Raw genomic sequence first — 20,194 nt, 5'->3', positions numbered from 1 at the left:
ATATATCTCCATATATATATATATATATCCATATATCTCCATATATATATATATATATCCATATATCTCCATATATATATATATATGGAGAGGGAGAGAGCCCCCTCCCCACCATTGCAATACTTCCACATTCACTCATTACTCTAAATTATAAGAGCTTTTTCCATAACAATGTCAATTTGTTTACTATATATATTGTTTTAAATTATGTTTTAGCTTTATTTCTGAAGAAAACCGGTTAATCTCAAATCCAGAATCAGATGTTGATCAAAGAATAGATGATGAGTTGAATAGTAATGCCACTGAAGAAACTCTCTCGCCATCTCAACTAAGAGCTTTGCATGTTGCTAAACAAATGGCTTTGAAGCAAGCCAGGTAATGCGTCCATGTTCTATTAAAATTGTTAAAAGTTTGTCTACTACCATTTGTATTATAACATTTTTTAATATGCTGACATAATCTTTTAAATTTTTCGCAATTGGAAAAATTAACTAAATTAAAATGTTTATGCTAAAAATAGCTTTATTATGCCATTATTTTACCCTACTGCAAAAGCTTGAATTTCAAAGTTACGAAGTTATTCTGAAAATCCGCCATTTGCAGAATTAATTTTAAAATGCATATGTGTTCAGGTATAAAGTGATTCTGATATTCACTATTTACGGAATTAGTTTTGAAAGAAATGTGTTCTTGTTAATAAACTTTTGTTAAAGTAAAATGTCTGCTATATTTTAGCCAGTTTAAAAACCACGAAGTTTGTATTCCAACTCTTCCCTTCTTCTCAGCGTACAGGTGTTTTAATAATAATATAACCTTTTTCATTTTTAAATTTAAGCCTAAATTATCTTTGTAACATCTCAGGGAGAAAAGTGTTAGTTTATTTTCTTATTAAATGCTTGTGTTTTTAAATCAATACAGTTTTTGTAAAATTGAAAGATGAACTTTTGGGTCTTTGCCTCTCTAATTATTTAATATAGTATAAAAATATATATTTAAAGCTTTAAAATATTTTTAAATGACCGTAAAAAAAATAAATTTGAGTTTACAATAAAATAAATATTATTTCTTTAGATTAAATCCATTAGAAGAGGATATACTGCAACAATCTCAAACAAGAAGCAATGTTAATGAAGAATCTCATTCTGTGTCACCTGTAAATTTTGAAGATTCTGAAGGTAATGATATTTTTGATTGGTAATGATTACCGCAACTTTTAAAACTTGTAGAGATATGATCTATTTACAAAAAAAATACTAAATTAATATAAAATGCAAATAATACTAATTGAGATTCTTGAATTCAACCATCTTATATTTCAAGCTGGGAGTGTGATCTTGTTTGAAATTAAGCAACTTGGAGATTTGTGATTACTCTGCAATTTATTAAATAAAAATATTTGCTCAAAAAAAGCCCATATTTTGTGAGTGTCCTGATAATTTGTTGTAATTTTTTTAAATAATATCTTTGTTTTAAATAATCTACACCTGTGATTCTTTGCTTTTTGGCACGATCTAAAAATAATAACATTGCCATAACAACTCAGGCAGCTATGTTGAAATCGTTAGTAATAAATCGCTTAAAATCTGATTCCCATTGCAAATAGCTCCCTACATTAGGTTGTTTGATTTTTCTCTGAGATAATGTAAATGCCTCTAAGTCCTGCTCAATCAGCCCACCAAGTATGTGATGGTCACATTAGTTGGATTAAAGAATTCCCTTGTCTTTTGAGTTGTGTACAAAATAATGTGAATGCATAAGTGAAAGAGCCTTAATAGCACTGTGGCTATGGCTCTGAACTGTTGTTGACAGATGGCAGCTTGAAGCCTACACAGGCTCAGATAGATGGGAGCCTGCTTGTCTGTGAAATAAAGCTGATTGCAATAGTGACCTCATTGCCATCTTCATAACCTCTTGTACCTTAGTGAAAGTTAAATTATTTTAAAGCCACTGTTTGTATTAGCATTGCTAATAGGGATAAATAATTTAAATTATTAATTGCTATTTCTTAATGATGTGAGTGTTCCTTGCCCTTAAGAAGAAAAAAAAATGTTGTTTTAATTATTTTTTCTTTCATAGACTGTTAAGACATGTTAATTGATTGGGCTTTCTTTTTTGTTTTCTAATTACTCTTTATCTTTACAGGAAGGCCTAGTCATTGTACAAAACTCACTTGATAGCGAATGAAGGCAGCATTGTAAGTTACCCCACTTATATAGGGCAAAATTAAGAAACGTTGCTACTGGCCATTTATTGCATTTTTAACAGTTTTAAAATTTAAAATCTTTTTAACTATTATAAAAACTGTTGCAAAAAATCTAAGACTTGTGCATTTCTCAAGACATGATAAAAACAATAAAAGGTTCACTTTTAAATTGAAGAAAAGTTTTACGAGACGAGCAGGCAATTAAAAAAAATTTTTAATATTCATACTAATTCCATGGTTTTTAAATAATAATACTAATAATGAAATGAACCTAAGCTGACGATAAAAAAAGTCCTCAGTGGTAGACAGATCATGGGTTACAGTTCCCTTGCCGTTTGGCTACCTGTGGGAGGTTTTTGTGGTTTTCCTCTCCATATAATGCAAATGCGGGCTATTTCCCTCAAAAATTCTTCCACAAGGACAAATTTCGCCCATTCGGAAGTTTCCTTGTCTTCTGGATTAAACATTAGTGGTCGTAAATCCATAAATTTCGGTCAGTTGTTCACCGTCGGTTATAAAAATTTTATTCTTAGTCACGCTCTTATAATTAGTCACCCTGTGTCCAATGGTGATTTTTAATTTTGTCTATCTCTGCTCATATAATATATATTGTTGTATTGACAGTATGAAAAGAAATGAGTCGTTTTAGTTGTCATCAAATTTTCAATCTAAAGTGAAATTATTCACTTGGTTGATGAATGAAGTTTAACATTTTAATGATTGATCAACATGGTACAATTGTTAATTGTTTAAAAACCACCATCTAAGTACAAAACAAATTATTATTAATTGTTTATATAAAACTTATAAGTTGCGTATATTATCTGTTTTGTTACGTGTCACCTATAAAATAATTTTAAAACCACACTTGTACCCAAAATTGCTAGGTTTTATAATTTCGAGAAGTCAACATTTTAATATCTTCAAAGATAACTAGTGTTACATTTTAAAATATTTCAGTATTTTTAATAAAAATTAAAGTGTATTTCCCTTAATAAGTGCTGATTTGATTGACATTAATAAAAAAGAAAATCAGCAGGTGCCAATGAGTCAAATGATAAGATATGGAGTCTAATTTATCTAAGCTTAATTTTCAATTCTCTGCAATTAGTGCAGAAGCTATCTGCAATCATTTGTTTTAATCAATTACAAATCTGTTAAGTAAATAAGTTTTATTTAAATAAGTTATATGTAAGTTATGTTTAAATAAGTTATAAATAAGTTTTATATAAAGCTTGTAAATTGCGTACATAATATCTGTTTTGTTATCTGACACCTATGAATCATTTTAAACTACATTTGTACAATTGTCAATTTTTATAATTTTGAAAGTTCAATATTTTTGCATCGATATTTAGTAACTAATGTCACATTTTGAAATGTTTAAATCTTTTTAATAAAAATTGATGTGTATTTCCCATAATAAGTGCTGATTTGATTGACATTAATAATAAAAAAATTAGCAAGTATTTAATTTTTAGTCTATGAGTCAAATGATAAGCTACAGAGTCTAACTTATCTAAGGTTAACTTTCAATTCACTGCGATTAGAGAAGGAATCTAACAGCAATCATTTGCTTTAATCAATTACAAAGGTGTTAAGTAAATAAGTTTTATTTTATTAAAAAATTTTTACTCTTATTCTTTCTTTATTTTCTTTTTTACCTTTATAGGCCTCCTTTAAAGGTGCCCAAATCATGTAATTAATCACCTGTGGATGTGAATAAAGAAGTGGAAGCAGCATCTGTTTGGTTTTAATTTATTTCCTGTAAATTTATTCAAAACCTCTCTATTAGGGAGGTGACAATCATATTGGTGTACAGAGAAACTGTATTGCAATGAAACATGTCCTTCATCCATGACGATAATGTGTGGAATCGATTCGGCAAATGCCAATTTTTAGAATTTTGAAAATGCCATGTTTAGATGCAATTTTATCTTTAAGACAGTTAATTTTGTTGTGATTGATTGATTACTACCTTTTTAAATTTTGTACCTTTTATTTTTTCCCCTCATAAAAGTTATTGCAAAACCTTGAAGGTAGTATCAGTTACTGCAAATGCTGTGAAGATAGTATCAGTTACTGCAATTAACAATGCTTTAAAGGTACAGGGTGCGTAGCGTTTTTAAAAAGTGCTCAAAGGTGCTTATTTTTTTATTTATGTTTTTTAAAAGGTCTTAAAGGTGCTTTTTTCATTTGGGGTTTTTAAAAAGCGCTTAATTTTCTATCTTTTAAGAAGAGATTTTTTTCTTTGCTGTATCGATTGTTCTAAATTGCAAAAAAAAAAAAAAAAACATAATTTTTTCTGCAGTATTTATCAGAAACTAGTTGTTATTTTATCATGATTATGTAAATTTTTTGAATTTTATCGATTTTATTTTTATAAATTAAGAACTTTAAACGACAGGGAAGAAAATTATTTTTATTGCTGCACAAATTTCTGCAAAAAAAAAATATATATATTTTTTTGGAAAGGGATTGGAAAGTATTTAAGTGAGTGCTTAAAAAGTATTTAAAATGTGCTTATTTTTTGTTGTAGAATCTGGCTACGCACCCTGAGGTAGTATCAGTTACTTCAACTAAACGATGCTTTATAGGTTATATCAGTTACTGCTACTAAACAATGCTTTAAAGGTAGTATCTGTTACTGTCTAAATGAGCAGACCTTTTAAGGTAGCTAAGTCCTATTTTATTTCATAGGACAATTTTTAAAGTTTTATTTTTTCGAGATTTTTTTTTTATTATAAAATACTTTCTTATGCAATCAACTTGTGTATAAGTAAGTATTTTTAGATTTTAATTAATATTTTCTAAAATGAAATTAAATATATTGATGAGATTTGCAATGAATCATCTGTCTTTTAATAATATGCTTTTTTTAAAAAATATTTGTTTGATATCACTCGAAATAAATATATTTATCTCTTAAGGCTGTTATTAATTTTCAATATTCTTTTTCTATTTTTTTATGTGAATTTTGTTGTTTGCTTGAACATTGAATCTATAATCTACATGACATTTTTCTTAGAATTTATAGAATAGAAAGAAAAATTGCATCTATAAATATAGAAACAACTCATTCAAATTTGAAACATAATTTCTAACTTATAACAAGTGAGCAAATAACTCACAGATAAATGAAAATAAACATGCTAAATTTTTTTAATATGTTTATCTATTAATAATAATTAAATAATAAAATACTATTGTTGTTATCTATACTAAAGTGCCAAATTGTATGTATTAGCAATGAATAGGTAAATGAAAATTTGGTTCAATATTGAAATTTTCAGATTTTTGCTTCATCTCTTTAATTCATTTTTTTAAAAAACATTTTCTTGTTTTTATTAAGTTGTTTGTGTTTTAGTATAATTTGTGTTTATTTTGCCATGTTTTTCTTTTATCAAAAACTCTTAAATATCATACACCTTTGATTTTTCTTTGTAATGAATCTATTAATATTTTAGCCCCAAATTAGTTCTCATAATTTAGTAAAGATTGTTATTAACTTGTTTCTTATTTTATTTCATCATTTGTTATTGTTTCTATTTCATTAAATTAACCATTTGCATATTAGGTACAGTGAAGAAAAAAAAACAAGCTAGAAACAATTTCCCGTAATTTATTTATTAATATTCGGACATATTGTCTATAATCAGACATTTTTCCCATTGTGGTCCCATGTCTGTAAAAAAATAATGTTGTTTGGACCAATTGTGCACACCCACCTTAACTTTGTTGTCTGTTTGAAATTAATCTCACAATAATGCTTTATTGTAACAATTTTTGCCTGACAAGTAGTGCCATCTAATTAATAAGAAGTGTATTAATCTTTCCCATCACCACACTATAAGAAAGTCTTAATTTTCCTTGTTATTTTTTTTTTACTGTATCTAATAGTTCTCAGCTTTTTTGTTTGCCATAACCAAGAAGTATATCGACTTTGTAACTATTTCACATCTATCATATTGCAATTATACTAATTTTCACTTATTTTTTAATATTCAAGAGACATTCTTTCACGAGAATTTTATCTATAATCTCTGTTTTATATTTCATGATCATCCATTTTTAAGATTGTCATTTTTATGCGGATTCAAAGGGAAGTTCATAGAGATTTTTTTTTTGTTCTCTTCGATATTTTAGTATTTTAGAATGGAATAAACTGCTTAAGCTTATAAATCAAGTCAGGGTTGGCGAAAAATAAAACAGGGCATGCTTGAATATTTTTTGTTGCAAAAATATATTGAACTTTTTTTTTTATTTTGTTGCCTCAATGTTTTATCAAAAAATTCTTTCTTGTGTTTATATTATTTATGTAAATATTAGTTTCATGACTCTAAAGTATGCTACTTATTTTCTTAATTTTTATTTTGTTTGTTTACACATTTTCTAATTGTATCAAATTCAGTTAATGTTATTCAATATTAATTTAATCAAATCTAATCCAAAAATTTCTTTAAAAAATTATTTTTCTGTTTGAAAAGCCTTTTAATAAAATGGTAAAAAAAATGATTTTTCAAAAACAAAAAAAAATTTAATCAGAAAAGTTAATAGTATACAATAAGGTATACAACTTTTATAGAAGCTTAACTTGTATAAATATTTTATAAAAAAAAAAAAATTTGTAATTTTTTTTTTCTTTTTTTTTTTTGCATTTTTTATTACGAGCTGTTTAAAAGTTTTTGAAACTTTTGATTCTGAATAAAATGATTGTATCTTTCATCTTTTTAGAGTAAATAAATTGATAAAGTCTTGTACATCATAAAAATAGGTTTCTTTTGGTCTAAACATTCTGGTTGTAGCCAACCCTCATGTAAACTTCTACTTACAAAAATATGAGGTTACTGTTTTCTTTGCAATATAAATGTTTGTTATTTTTTGTAAGTTATTGTAAATAAGGTTAGATCTTTGGAATGAGGCATTTGTTTGAGAATTGCATTGTTTTCAAACATATATTGTATAAAAAAAAATTATAAAAATCTTTGAAATGGTAAAAACATTTGTATGAAAAAATTTTGGTTCTCTTATTGTGTTATTATGTACAGTATTTCTTGGAGACAGATCTGAAACCAATCATGTAATATTTATTGTCATATAATTTATTAATGTTAAAACTAATTCATTTTCTAAAAAAGGAGAGAAAGTGAAATGGTTTAAAAATTTTATTGAAAATATATTTGTCAAAATTATTTTTATATAAATGACTTTTGCCACATTTTTAAAAAAAAAAAAAAAATTGAGTATAAATTTTTTACTTACAAATACATATGCGTATGTAAAAAAATTTTAGATGCATTGATGAGGATTGGCAATTTTTAAAAATTTATTTTTGTATTGTATATTATGGAAGTGGGAATAAACTAATATTTATATTATCATCTTTTGTCTCCTTTTATCTTGTATATTTTTACAATTATTATTGAGTCCTTTTTTTACAACAGTTTAATTAACCTTTTGCAGTCATATTTTAATGGTACTCAGGGGCGGATCCAGAAATTTTTCCTGGTGGGGGGTCATAGACTCAGATTTCCCCCCCCCCACACACACACACAAAATTTTTGATATAAAAAAAAAAAAAACATTTTTTTTAATAGTTTTTTTGAAGGAAAAAAAACTGGTTTTTAATGCTGGTCTTCTCATTTATTTTTTTTTTTCATCACGAACAATACATAAATAGTTCAAGTATTCAACATCTTTAAATAATAAATGTAATGCGTTTTTTAGAAACTTTGGCGAATCTGTCAATGATTTTTTCAACATCCAAATCAATTTCTCGGTATATGTTTAATAATGCGAGTCCATTTAATCGTTCTTGATTTTGAGTTGCTCTTAAGCCAAGTTTTGAGACATCGAAGAGTTGAAAAGGAACGTTGCTGCACTAGCTGGCAGAGTTATTAAAATTCTCAACATACAGTGAAGAACATAATTAGATGGAAAGAAAATCGATTTTACCGACCTACCTAGGTGTATATGCCCCCTTAAATAATTTTTAAAATACTTTATTTCTTTTGTAAACTATTAAAAAAATTATTATGAATTTTTTTTTTAATTTTGCCTTCGCTTGATCCGCCACTGAACAGAAATTGGGGGATTGCATTTGGACCGCAAAATGTTAAAACCTTCACCTATACACTGTATGTGCTACCTAAATTTAGACCTAGCTGGCAATGCTATTTTTTACTTTTCTGGTTTTTCTGCATTTTTAATTTTAAGGAAATTTTGTTGTACCAATATGTTTCAACAGATGGTGTAGCTTGTCCCGGTCCTTGAAATGTTTTTTATAAGTGCTTTAGGAAAAAGGAGTTAATTACTTTATAAAATATTTCAGTTTTGCTGTGTGCAGCGCTCTTGAATAAAATTTTTTATTTTATTAAATATTGATGCTGAAATGTGAATTAAATAACTATTTGACATTAGTTTTTAAAAAAAATTCTCCCATTTTCTTATTCTATTAAGTATGATTTATAACTATTCTAATCAAAGCCTTTCTGTAAAAATTTCTGGTTAAAAAAAGTGTCCAATTAAGAGGTTAATTTGTATTTGTGAGAGTTAACTCTATGCTTCATTAATTTTATGAACGTATCCGACAAAATCTGTCTCCGTGTAATTGCACAAAAGGGAATTTAAAATATAGATTTAGAATTTTTTTTCCGATGTTTTCTATTTAAATTGGCTTTTTTTTAATCCCTTGGAATGGTTAAAAGCTATTTTCAGGGCTAAACTGCAAAGTTAGTGCTGGCCATCCAAACACCGTTGGATTGAGTAAAGTTTGTTTTTAAAATTGCTTTTCATTATTTCTGATATTTTTTCATTCTTCAAATATTATTTGCCTCATTAAATTCGAGAAGAAGTGGGGGGGGGGNGGGGGGGGGGGGAATTGCACATCAAAAAAGCGCAATCTAATTCATTTATAACATAGTACCAAATGAGAGACTCCATTTTATTTGTTCAAAACGGAATATTGCAAATTCACAATAATAAACAAGTACTATAAATTTCACGAAGGGTGCTATTAATTATTATTATCAAAATGCTTTCTAATCCATCTGAAGTCAAGATCAGTAGATTACATTTATAATCGTTACTCAAAATGTTCCACGTTACAACTCACTAGAGTTTTTAACTGGAGCTCTGAGTTAGCTTACAATCGTAGTTTCAATTATTTAAAACACTATACAGGCAAATTTTTATTTTATTTCTTTTTTTTTGTCGTCGTAGTTCGTAAGACGCAGGACTCACGTTCGTGGGAACGAGAGTTTAAATTCAGCCGGCCGAAGACTCCCCGTGTAGAAAATGGTCACTGGTGCACGTTAAATCTGTCTTCATCACAAAGTCCTCCATGTTCCTATTCATTACAAATTATTCCTTTGGAGGTACTGAATTGATCGTTCTCTGGTTAAGGTCAAAATTACGATCTGTGGATTTATGAATAGGTCCGCCCGATAAACGGACGTGACGCATGAGTGTGGCAGAAGTCGAATTTTTTGCAATAGATGACGCCACTAAAGACCATGAACAAACGCACCCCTTGCCTTAATGGCCTACGACAACAGCGACATTTCTTTTTGGCTAGTTTGTGTGATCATATGATAGATTTTAACTGCTTGAAGATAATACAAGTCTTCACTTCAAATGTCCAGTCAGATAAATCTCTACCCTGAATGTTGTATGCATTTTTAATACAAATGTTTTGTTGTAGTTTTTTCCAGAATCAAAAACAATGAGGGTTTTTTTTTTCTTCGTATTTTGCAGAAAAGATAAAAGATTGAAAATAAGGAGTGTCATTGTGTTTCAATAATAAGCTGTTTCAACTCTTTACTAAGCATTTAAAATATGCGCGCAGTGCGCCAAAAAAAAACGGACCACCCTGAATAACTTATGATTAAATGATCGGATCTTCACTTTCAAGGATTCAATCTGAATAGTTCGAGAGGATGACCTTAAATATGCTTATTAATTAATGCAGACGATATTTTAGGTTACGAAATTAATGGACACATGGTGAAATGCGCTAAAAGTAAAATTAACATTATGGGGTCCGAATTTTGAATCGCTCTCCTGACCAAACCACGTTGTCCATATTTCCCAGATTGCCGCTACCCTCTATATTTTGTTGGTCATAAATCCGAATCCGTTATATAAAAAAAAGTACGTTTATTCAGAGAAAGTACGTTTTTGTGTCTGATTTCGTAACTTAAAATATCGTCTGCACTACTTAATTAGCATATTTGTCGTCACCTCTTCGAACCATTAAGATTGAGCCCTAAAACGCGATCATTAGGATCAAAAGTTATTCAGGGTGGTTCGTTCTTTTGGCGCACTATACCAAAGCCTACTATACACCATTAATTTTAAGAGCTTAGTAAAAAATTGAACAGCTTATTATTGAAACACAATGACAATCCTTATTTTCAATGTTTCATCTTTTCTGCAAAATACGAAGAAGAAAAAAAATTCCTTGTTTTTATTTCTGGGAAAACTAAAACAAAAAATTTATAAATAAGAAATGCATGCAACTTTCAGGATTAAGATTCATCTGACTGGACGTTTTAAGTGGAGTAGTTACTGAAAGGAAAAATTAAATGTAAAATGTTTTATTATTAATAACTTTTTCTAGGAAACAAACTTTTTAAAACAAAATTTTTATTATTTTTTTTCTTTTTAGTTTTGAGTTCGTACAAAAATAACTTTTTCTAGGAAACTTATTTTTTAAAATAAAATTTTTATTATTTTTTTCTTTTTAGTTAGAACAAAAATTATAACCTTATTGTTAACTGAAAAAAAGTCTTAAAATTGAAAACCAAAAGTTAAAACAATGAGTATTGTTTTTAAAAATAATATTAGTTTGTTCAACAAGTTATTGTATTGCCCTGTTACGGTTGGGTATAGAATAAAAATGAAAAAGTAGCATATTTAAAAAAACAACTGAATTCAGAAGAAATATGGCCGATTCATAAAAAGACAATTAATACAATTACGCATAGTGTCCGAATAACCCAAAAAGAGAGAAACAGGAAAAAAACAAAGTATTTACCTGGCGTTATCTTCCAGAAAATCTATAGGAATAAATCACTCAAAGAAAGATAGTCACTTATAAAAAACCAATAGTTCTTTTATTTAGGTGAATCCATGTTGAGAGACAGGAAAATAGTGTCCAATGGTGGAGTAGTGGGTGAAGGTCAGGAGCTTCAGTGCAAAGGAAATTTTTAGATGAGATTTAGACGACTGTTGGTTGGTGATGGATCATTTTAGTAGTTTACTGGAAACACCGGTCTTTCCGCACAAAAAAATCGGTNTTGATGAATATTGGAAATTTTTAAAAAATTATTTTTGTATTGTATATTATGGAAGTGGGAATAAACTAATATTTATATTATCATATTTTGTTTCCTTTTATCTTGTATATTTTTACAATTAAAAATGAGTCCTTTTTTTTTACATTTTATTTAACCTTTTGCAATCGTATTTTATTGGTACTCAACATAAATTGTGGGCTGGAACAAGGGAATCAGCATTCATATGAATAAAACAAGATTCCACGGCATCAGTTTCTTGGAATTATTTATCTAATTAAATAAATGACATGGGTCGGGATAGCCTGGTTGGTAGGGCACTGGGCCCATGTCTAAGTGGTCGTGGGTTAGATCCCTTCCGGCCGAAGACTCCCCGTGAAGTAAATGCTGACTGGCTAGTTAAATCTATTGAGTCTCAAAGTCCTCGATGTTCCTATAACAAATCAATACCTCTGGGGGTACTGAATTGCAGATTCATCGTTTTCTGATTCAGGTCAAAATTACGACCTGTGGATGTATGAATGGGTCCACCCTATTAACGGGTGTGAAGTATGGGTTTGGCAGAAGTTGAATTCTTGGTCATAGATGGGGCCATTGGAAACAAGAATCGCACCCCTTCTGCCTTAATGGCATACGTCAACAACAAATAAATGACATGTATATGTCCTTAATTGAAATATAACCGTTTGGTTGATTGTGTTATATTTTATAAATTGATTGGTTCTATCAACTAAAATTTTAATTTTATTAACTTGTTTTTTTTAGATAGAAAAAATAAATATGTTAATTTAAGCGTACAGACACGTTGTTGTTGTTTCAGCAAATTTGCGCTTTCATTTTATCGAGTGCCTAGTGATGTGCTGATCTAAGCGTACAGAAACGTTGCTGTTTCAGAAAATGTGCACTTTCATTTTATCGAGTGCCTGCCTAGTGGTGTGCTGATCTAAGCGTACAGAAACGTTGCTGTTTCAGCAGATTTGCACTTTCATTTTATCGATTGCCTAGTGGTGTGCTGATTATCTAGGTAGTTTGCAAAGTACGCGGGGATGTGCTGATTAACTAAGTAGTTTGCAAATTACCTGGGTAATTTGAAAAATAAAACAATATTTTGGCATTTTAACGGATCACTGTTATTAATCTACACTCTACAGAATAACTGATATTTTACACTTTGGTGGTAACTATATAGAATGGAATTGAGAATATTGGTAGAAAGGGGCGGTGTTCTTAGTAGGTGACCAAGAGTATTGAAACTTAAAATATATTTTTTATTTGCTTGTTAAATATTTTATTAAAATATTTAACAAGCAAATATTTGACCCGAGTAAAATGTTATATGAACAGTGAAATATGATTTTCAAACAAATTTAAAAATAACTTTTAATACAGTAATTTTAATTACAGTATTATTTATAATTACAGAAATTTTAACAATAATTTGGGTCATTCAAAATGTAAATATTCTTTGCATTTAGGTAAAATAATCAAGAATACTTTTAGGAAAAAATTAGGTGAACAATTTTTACAGCACTTTAAAGTCTGTAATTTTGCATGGTAAAATACAAAATTTAAGCAAAATCGGTCGAATAGTTCCTGAGAAATCGAATTTTTAAATGTAGACTTCCTTAAAATTCGATTTCTCAGGAACTGTCCAACCGATTTCGCTCAAACTATGAATTTTGACATGTAAAATACGTACTTTAAAATGATGTTAAAAATTGTATACCTAATAATTCAAAAAAATTTCGACTAATAAATAATATTTAATAAAATTTATTTTTTGCGCGTAATTATCTTTGGATAAACGAATTTTATAATAGTGTGCAAAAATTTTACAGTTCGCTTTAAAAGTTCTCGAGACAAAGTGAAATACGTACGAAGTAAAATTAACGTTATGGGGTTCGAACTTTAAATCACTCTCCTGATCTAACTATGGAATCCATATTTCCCAGATTGCCGGGTATATTTTGGGTTTTGATTGATATATTTAGGAGGTCATAAATCCGAATCGGTTGGGAAAAAAAGGTATGTTTATTCAGAGAAAATACGTTTTTGTGTCTGATTTCGTAACTTAAAATATCGTCTGCCCTACTTAATTAGCATATTTGTGATTACCTCTTCGAACCATTAAGATTGAATCCTAAAACGTGCAGATCCGATCATTAGATCAAAAGTTGTATATTTATAATAATACAAAAACTTATGTGTAAATGTTATTGATGGATATGAAATCAGCTGTTATAAATCGTGTTTGTAAGGAGTGCAAAAACTTTTCCTCTGCAGTAAATGTTTTTATGATGCTGATTGCGAATACCATGTTGAAATAAAAACATTTATTTCAACATTTCAGGAAGGAATGCTTGCATCTAATTATGTATATCAGTTAATAATTAGAACGATTTCATCAACATGCCTTTGCCGGCTCATTTCAATCATTAATGAATGCTACTTAGTGACTCTAGGTAGTCATTTGATGAAGTCTTTTCGTTCTGATAATTACAATTTTAACAAAAACAAAATGTCAAATTAAACTATTGTTGTGATCACTAAAATGGGCTAATTCCTGAACAATGGCTTTTATTTATGTATAAGCGGTTTTATTTTATTCGAAATCAGAAGTGTAAAATTGAACGTTAGAAAACGATTTCGGAATCACGTTATTTATAAAATCGTTTGCCCCAAAAATTGGTTTAGTTTTTTCTCTTAATGTAAAAAGCATTAGATAAACATTTTTTTAATTCCATTTTAATGATACATATCAAGACACAAAACTTAAAATCTTCTTTTATTATAATTCCCAAGAAAACTTATGAATTGAGAGTATTGTCATGATTCACCATTAGGAGATAGTTAATTACTTTAAATAAAATATTTATGATTGGAAGGAGAAAAAGAAAATGCCAACCAAGGGTTTGAGCGCGAATATTCTTCTTAGCAGCGTTTCTTAACCTTTTTGGTATAATGGACCCCTTTTAAAATGTTTTAAGAAGTCACGGACCACCTCCCTGTGAAAAAAATAATTGCAAAAACCATCCATTATTAGAAAACATTTAATTTTATTACTTTAATAGTATACAAAATTTTTATAATTAAAATTTTTAATGTGACGGTTGCTGCTGCTTTTCCTTAATTAACAAATTGAATTGGGGGACAGTTTTCGACAAAGCAACACGCATATCATGTTCAACATTCAACCGATTTCGATGTTTTGTTTTTATTGTCACGAGTGTGGAAAATCCCGCTTCGAGAGGATACACTGTAGCAAACGGAATTATAGCTGCCATGGATCTGTGGCGTTGCGGTCTGAAATGCAAAGTCCGAACTACGAATCTCTGACGTTGGACTACGCAGCTTGCAGCCGGTAATTGACGTAAACCTCATACCTGAATGGAGATATGCGTGAAGGGCGAAATCAGTAAAATGCGCACAGTATGTTTTGGATATAACTTGGCCGCATCCTCACAGCTTGCTCTCTCTCTCTCCCCGTCGGTTCTAGCTAGCAATCCGGCATGTTCTCGCCGGTTACCTTTTCGCAGTTTTTTTCTATGCTGCCTCCATGTTAAAGTGGTTAAGTTTTATATATGTTAGAATGTTTTAGTTAAATTTACAAGCTTCCTAAATGTTAATAAAGATATTTATTTAAACTTAGTGTTATTTATGAAGAGACCTATAACCCGTTCTCGGAAACATTTTCATGTGGAACGCTTTCCTAGAGTTATATTTCTTTCTAGAGTTTAAGTGGGGACTCTAACAAAGATACCAAACAACCTCCACAGATCGCTTTACAAGCAATGGGTAGGCTTCCAAACGTTTTAAAAATTAGGAGTAGTTAGCGGACCCCCAAAATATGACTCATGGACCCCTTAGGGGTTCATGAACCAAAGGTTAAGAAACCCTGTTCTATAGCAATGCTTTTAAGCTATTGATTGTAAGTGCACTTTTTTATGACCCACGGTATAATACAAAATTTTTACATAATATAAAATTGGTTGTATAGTTTATGAGAAATAGAATTTTTTAAAAGTTGTACACTTATATTCTATATCTCAGAAACTATTCACCCGATTTCGTTCAAATTTTACATTTTTTCTTGTAAAAATACATCCTTTAAAATTGTGTAAAAATTTGGGTGTAACTTTGGTTTATATGAGTTTGGTTTCTTTGGTGTAACTTTGAATTGTAGGGTATAAAATACCTCATTTCGAAGAATGTAATTTTGCATGGCTAAATAAAAAATTTGAGCGAAATCGGTGAAATATTTGCTGAGAAAACGAATTTTGAAAAAATCGTGTTTTTAAAATTTGATTTCTCAGAAACTATTTGACCGATATCATTCAAATTCTGCATTTTTCTTTATAAAATTACATACTTTAAAATAATGTAAAAAATTTTTATAGCTTACGATTCAAAATATTTTGACTGTTATTAAAAAAAAATATTTACTAGAAGTTATAATAATTATTATGTTTGTTTTTTTTTGCATTAAATTAGCTCTGGATAAAAGAATTTTATAATTTTGTGCAAAATAATTTCAAGTCGCTTATAAAGTTCATTAGATAAGGCGAAAGTTAAGGGTCCAAATTTTGAACCGCCTTTCTGTTCTGGTCGAACTATTGGGGTTATATTTCCCAGATTCCCCCAATATTTTGGTACCAGAGCCGCGATGGCTCAGGGATAGAGCGTTCGCCGCCATATTGATTATCATTCAAGCNTAGTTTGCAAAGTACGCGGGGATGTGCTGATTAACTAAGTAGTTTGCAAATTACCTGGGTAATTTGAAAAATAAAACAATATTTTGGCATTTTAACGGATCACTGTTATTAATCTACACTCTACAGAATAACTGATATTTTACACTTTGGTGGTAACTATATAGAATGGAATTGAGAATATTGGTAGAAAGGGGCGGTGTTCTTAGTAGGTGACCAAGAGTATTGAAACTTAAAATATATTTTTTATTTGCTTGTTAAATATTTTATTAAAATATTTAACAAGCAAATATTTGACCCGAGTAAAATGTTATATGAACAGTGAAATATGATTTTCAAACAAATTTAAAAATAACTTTTAATACAGTAATTTTAATTACAGTATTATTTATAATTACAGAAATTTTAACAATAATTTGGGTCATTCAAAATGTAAATATTCTTTGCATTTAGGTAAAATAATCAAGAATACTTTTAGGAAAAAATTAGGTGAACAATTTTTACAGCACTTTAAAGTCTGTAATTTTGCATGGTAAAATACAAAATTTAAGCAAAATCGGTCGAATAGTTCCTGAGAAATCGAATTTTTAAATGTAGACTTCCTTAAAATTCGATTTCTCAGGAACTGTCCAACCGATTTCGCTCAAACTATGAATTTTGACATGTAAAATACGTACTTTAAAATGATGTTAAAAATTGTATACCTAATAATTCAAAAAAATTTCGACTAATAAATAATATTTAATAAAATTTATTTTTTGCGCGTAATTATCTTTGGATAAACGAATTTTATAATAGTGTGCAAAAATTTTACAGTTCGCTTTAAAAGTTCTCGAGACAAAGTGAAATACGTACGAAGTAAAATTAACGTTATGGGGTTCGAACTTTAAATCACTCTCCTGATCTAACTATGGAATCCATATTTCCCAGATTGCCGGGTATATTTTGGGTTTTGATTGATATATTTAGGAGGTCATAAATCCGAATCGGTTGGGAAAAAAAGGTATGTTTATTCAGAGAAAATACGTTTTTGTGTCTGATTTCGTAACTTAAAATATCGTCTGCCCTACTTAATTAGCATATTTGTGATTACCTCTTCGAACCATTAAGATTGAATCCTAAAACGTGCAGATCCGATCATTAGATCAAAAGTTGTATATTTATAATAATACAAAAACTTATGTGTAAATGTTATTGATGGATATGAAATCAGCTGTTATAAATCGTGTTTGTAAGGAGTGCAAAAACTTTTCCTCTGCAGTAAATGTTTTTATGATGCTGATTGCGAATACCATGTTGAAATAAAAACATTTATTTCAACATTTCAGGAAGGAATGCTTGCATCTAATTATGTATATCAGTTAATAATTAGAACGATTTCATCAACATGCCTTTGCCGGCTCATTTCAATCATTAATGAATGCTACTTAGTGACTCTAGGTAGTCATTTGATGAAGTCTTTTCGTTCTGATAATTACAATTTTAACAAAAACAAAATGTCAAATTAAACTATTGTTGTGATCACTAAAATGGGCTAATTCCTGAACAATGGCTTTTATTTATGTATAAGCGGTTTTATTTTATTCGAAATCAGAAGTGTAAAATTGAACGTTAGAAAACGATTTCGGAATCACGTTATTTATAAAATCGTTTGCCCCAAAAATTGGTTTAGTTTTTTCTCTTAATGTGAAAAGCATTAGATATACATTTTTTTAAATTTCATTTTAATGAGACGTATCAAGACACAAAACTTAAAATCTTCTTTCATTATAATGCCCAAGAAAACTTACGTATTGAGAGTATTGTCATGATTCACCATTAGGAGACAGTTACTTACTTTAAATAAAATATTTATGATTAAAAGGAGAAAAAGAAAACACCTACCAAGGCTTCTTCGCTTCCGCGGTGCGAGCGCGAATATTCTTCTAGTAGCAATGCTTTTAAGCTATTGATTGTAAGTGCACTTTTTTATGACCCACGGTATAATACAAAATTTTTACATGATACAATACTGCATAATACAAAATTGGTTGAATAGTTTCTGAGAAATTGAGTAGTTTTTGAGAAATAGAATTTTTAAAAAGTTGTATATTTATATTCTATTTCTCAGAAACTATTCACCCGATTTCGTTCAAATTTTACATTTTTTCTTATAAAAATACACTCTTTAAAATTGTGTAAAAATTTGGGTCCAACTTTGATTTATATAAGTTTGTTTTCTTTGTTTGGTTTCTTTGGTGTAACTTTGAATTGTAGGGTATAAAATACCTCATTTTGAAGAATATAATTTTACATGGCAAAATAAAATATTTGAGCGAAATCGGTGAAATATTTGCTCATAAAAAAATTTTTAAAAAAATCGCGTTTTTTAAAATTTAATTTCTCTGAAACTATTCGACCGATATCATTCAAATTTTGAATTTTTCTTTATAAAATTACATACTTTAAAATAATATCGAAAAATTTTATACCTTACGATTCAAAATATTTTGACTGTTATTAAAAAAAATTTTTGCTTAAAGTTATTATAATTTTTTTTTTTTTTTTTTTTTCATTGCTCTGGATAAAAGAATTTTATAATTTTGCGCAAAATTATTTCAAGTCGCTTATAAAGTTCATTAGATAAGGTGAAAGTTAAGGGTCCAAATTTTGAACCGCCTTTCTGTTCTGGTCGAACTATTGGGGTTATATTTCCCAGATTCCCCCAATATTTTGGTACCAGAGCTGCGATGGCTCAGGGAATAGAGCTTTCTCCTTCCAATGAGGCGAACCGGGTTCGAATCCCAGACGATACGATTTCCGTATGCGGCTTGTACCGACCACAGTGCTGACGTGAAATATCGTCAGTGGTAGACGGATCGTGGGTTAGAGTCCTCTTGTTGCAGGATAACCGTGGGAGGTTCTCGTTGCCTTCCTCTCCATGTAACGCAAATGCTGGTTAGCTCCATCAAAAAGTCCTCCACGAAGGCAAATTTCTCTCAAAACCCGATCCAGGAGTTCCCTTGTCTTCTGTATTGGGTTCAAAATTACAAGACTACGGAGTTGAACATTAGTAGTCGTAAACCCATAAAATTGGGTCGGCTGTTCAACGACAGTTATGAAATTTTTTGGTACCATAATATACGGGCCAGAATTCGAAACGTCGTTGAAAAAAAGGTACGTTTAATCAAAGAAAGTACTTTATGGTGCGTGATCTCGTAATTTCTGCACTAATTTATTAGCATGTTTCTGGGAATTTTTCAAGCAATTAAGATTGAGTCCTAGAACGTGAAGATCCGATCATTACATCAAAAGCTATTCAGGGTGGCCAGTTATATTTTTATTTATTTATTTATTTGTGCTCTCTTCAATTCTTTTTCAAGGAATGATAATATAAAAATTCGATTTTTCTCAGTTTCTAAGTGTATTTTCAAACAATTATGTAAAAAAAATTTGTTGCATTAATTTTTTTAAATTTTTCATTCCTACATTTTTCTAATATCTACTAACATTTACTATTTTAAGTAAGTGGAGTATTTTAAGTGGAATTGTTTTTATGGGAATTATGTTTCATTGTAATTTTTGAACAGGAAAGAGTGATTGAAAAATAATACAAAATCTGATGCAATTCTAACTGTCACAAAATAAATTTTTAATAAAAAGAGTAGCATGAATGAAATTAGTGATAAGATTCTAGTCTTGTAATTAGTGATAAGATCGCGTTACCCATAGTCCCCAAAACGCAAACAAGTTTTTATAGATTAAATTCGTTTTTTGACCGGAAGATTGTGAAAAAATCAGATCAGTCATAATGTACTTTATTTATTATTATTTAACAGTTTAATTCCTTGATATGATATTCCCTTAGAATATAAAGGAATAACATTTTTACTATGTGCACTAATGTGCCATTTTGTAATAATTTTTTTTTCTTGCACTGAGTGCAATCCGGAATTTCAAGTCCTGTGGTAGGTTCTTAAAAGTTATGTGATAATCAAATAAAATAG

General features: G+C 29.2%; 1 protein-coding gene across 1 annotated transcript in view; it reads left to right on the top strand.

Moving 5' to 3' along the window:
• The window catches only part of LOC107436583 (protein lap4), an 86,036-nt gene extending 79,712 nt beyond the window's left edge, over window positions 1-6,324 (top strand). Inside the window, exons 36-39 of the mRNA XM_016048347.3 lie at window positions 217-375; window positions 1,072-1,175; window positions 2,143-2,194; window positions 3,876-6,324. Of these exons, the coding sequence (XP_015903833.1) occupies window positions 217-375; window positions 1,072-1,175; window positions 2,143-2,174 (295 nt within the window). The 3' untranslated portion in view covers window positions 2,175-2,194; window positions 3,876-6,324. The remainder of the gene's footprint in view (window positions 1-216; window positions 376-1,071; window positions 1,176-2,142; window positions 2,195-3,875) is intronic.
• Window positions 6,325-20,194: the final 13,870 nt, after the last annotated feature.

Source organism: Parasteatoda tepidariorum, chromosome 6 (genome assembly GCF_043381705.1).
Source record: "Parasteatoda tepidariorum isolate YZ-2023 chromosome 6, CAS_Ptep_4.0, whole genome shotgun sequence".
Taxonomy (NCBI): domain Eukaryota; kingdom Metazoa; phylum Arthropoda; class Arachnida; order Araneae; family Theridiidae; genus Parasteatoda; species Parasteatoda tepidariorum.
The sequence above is the reverse complement of the archived record's forward strand: the minus strand, read 5'-3'. Positions and strand labels throughout refer to the sequence as shown.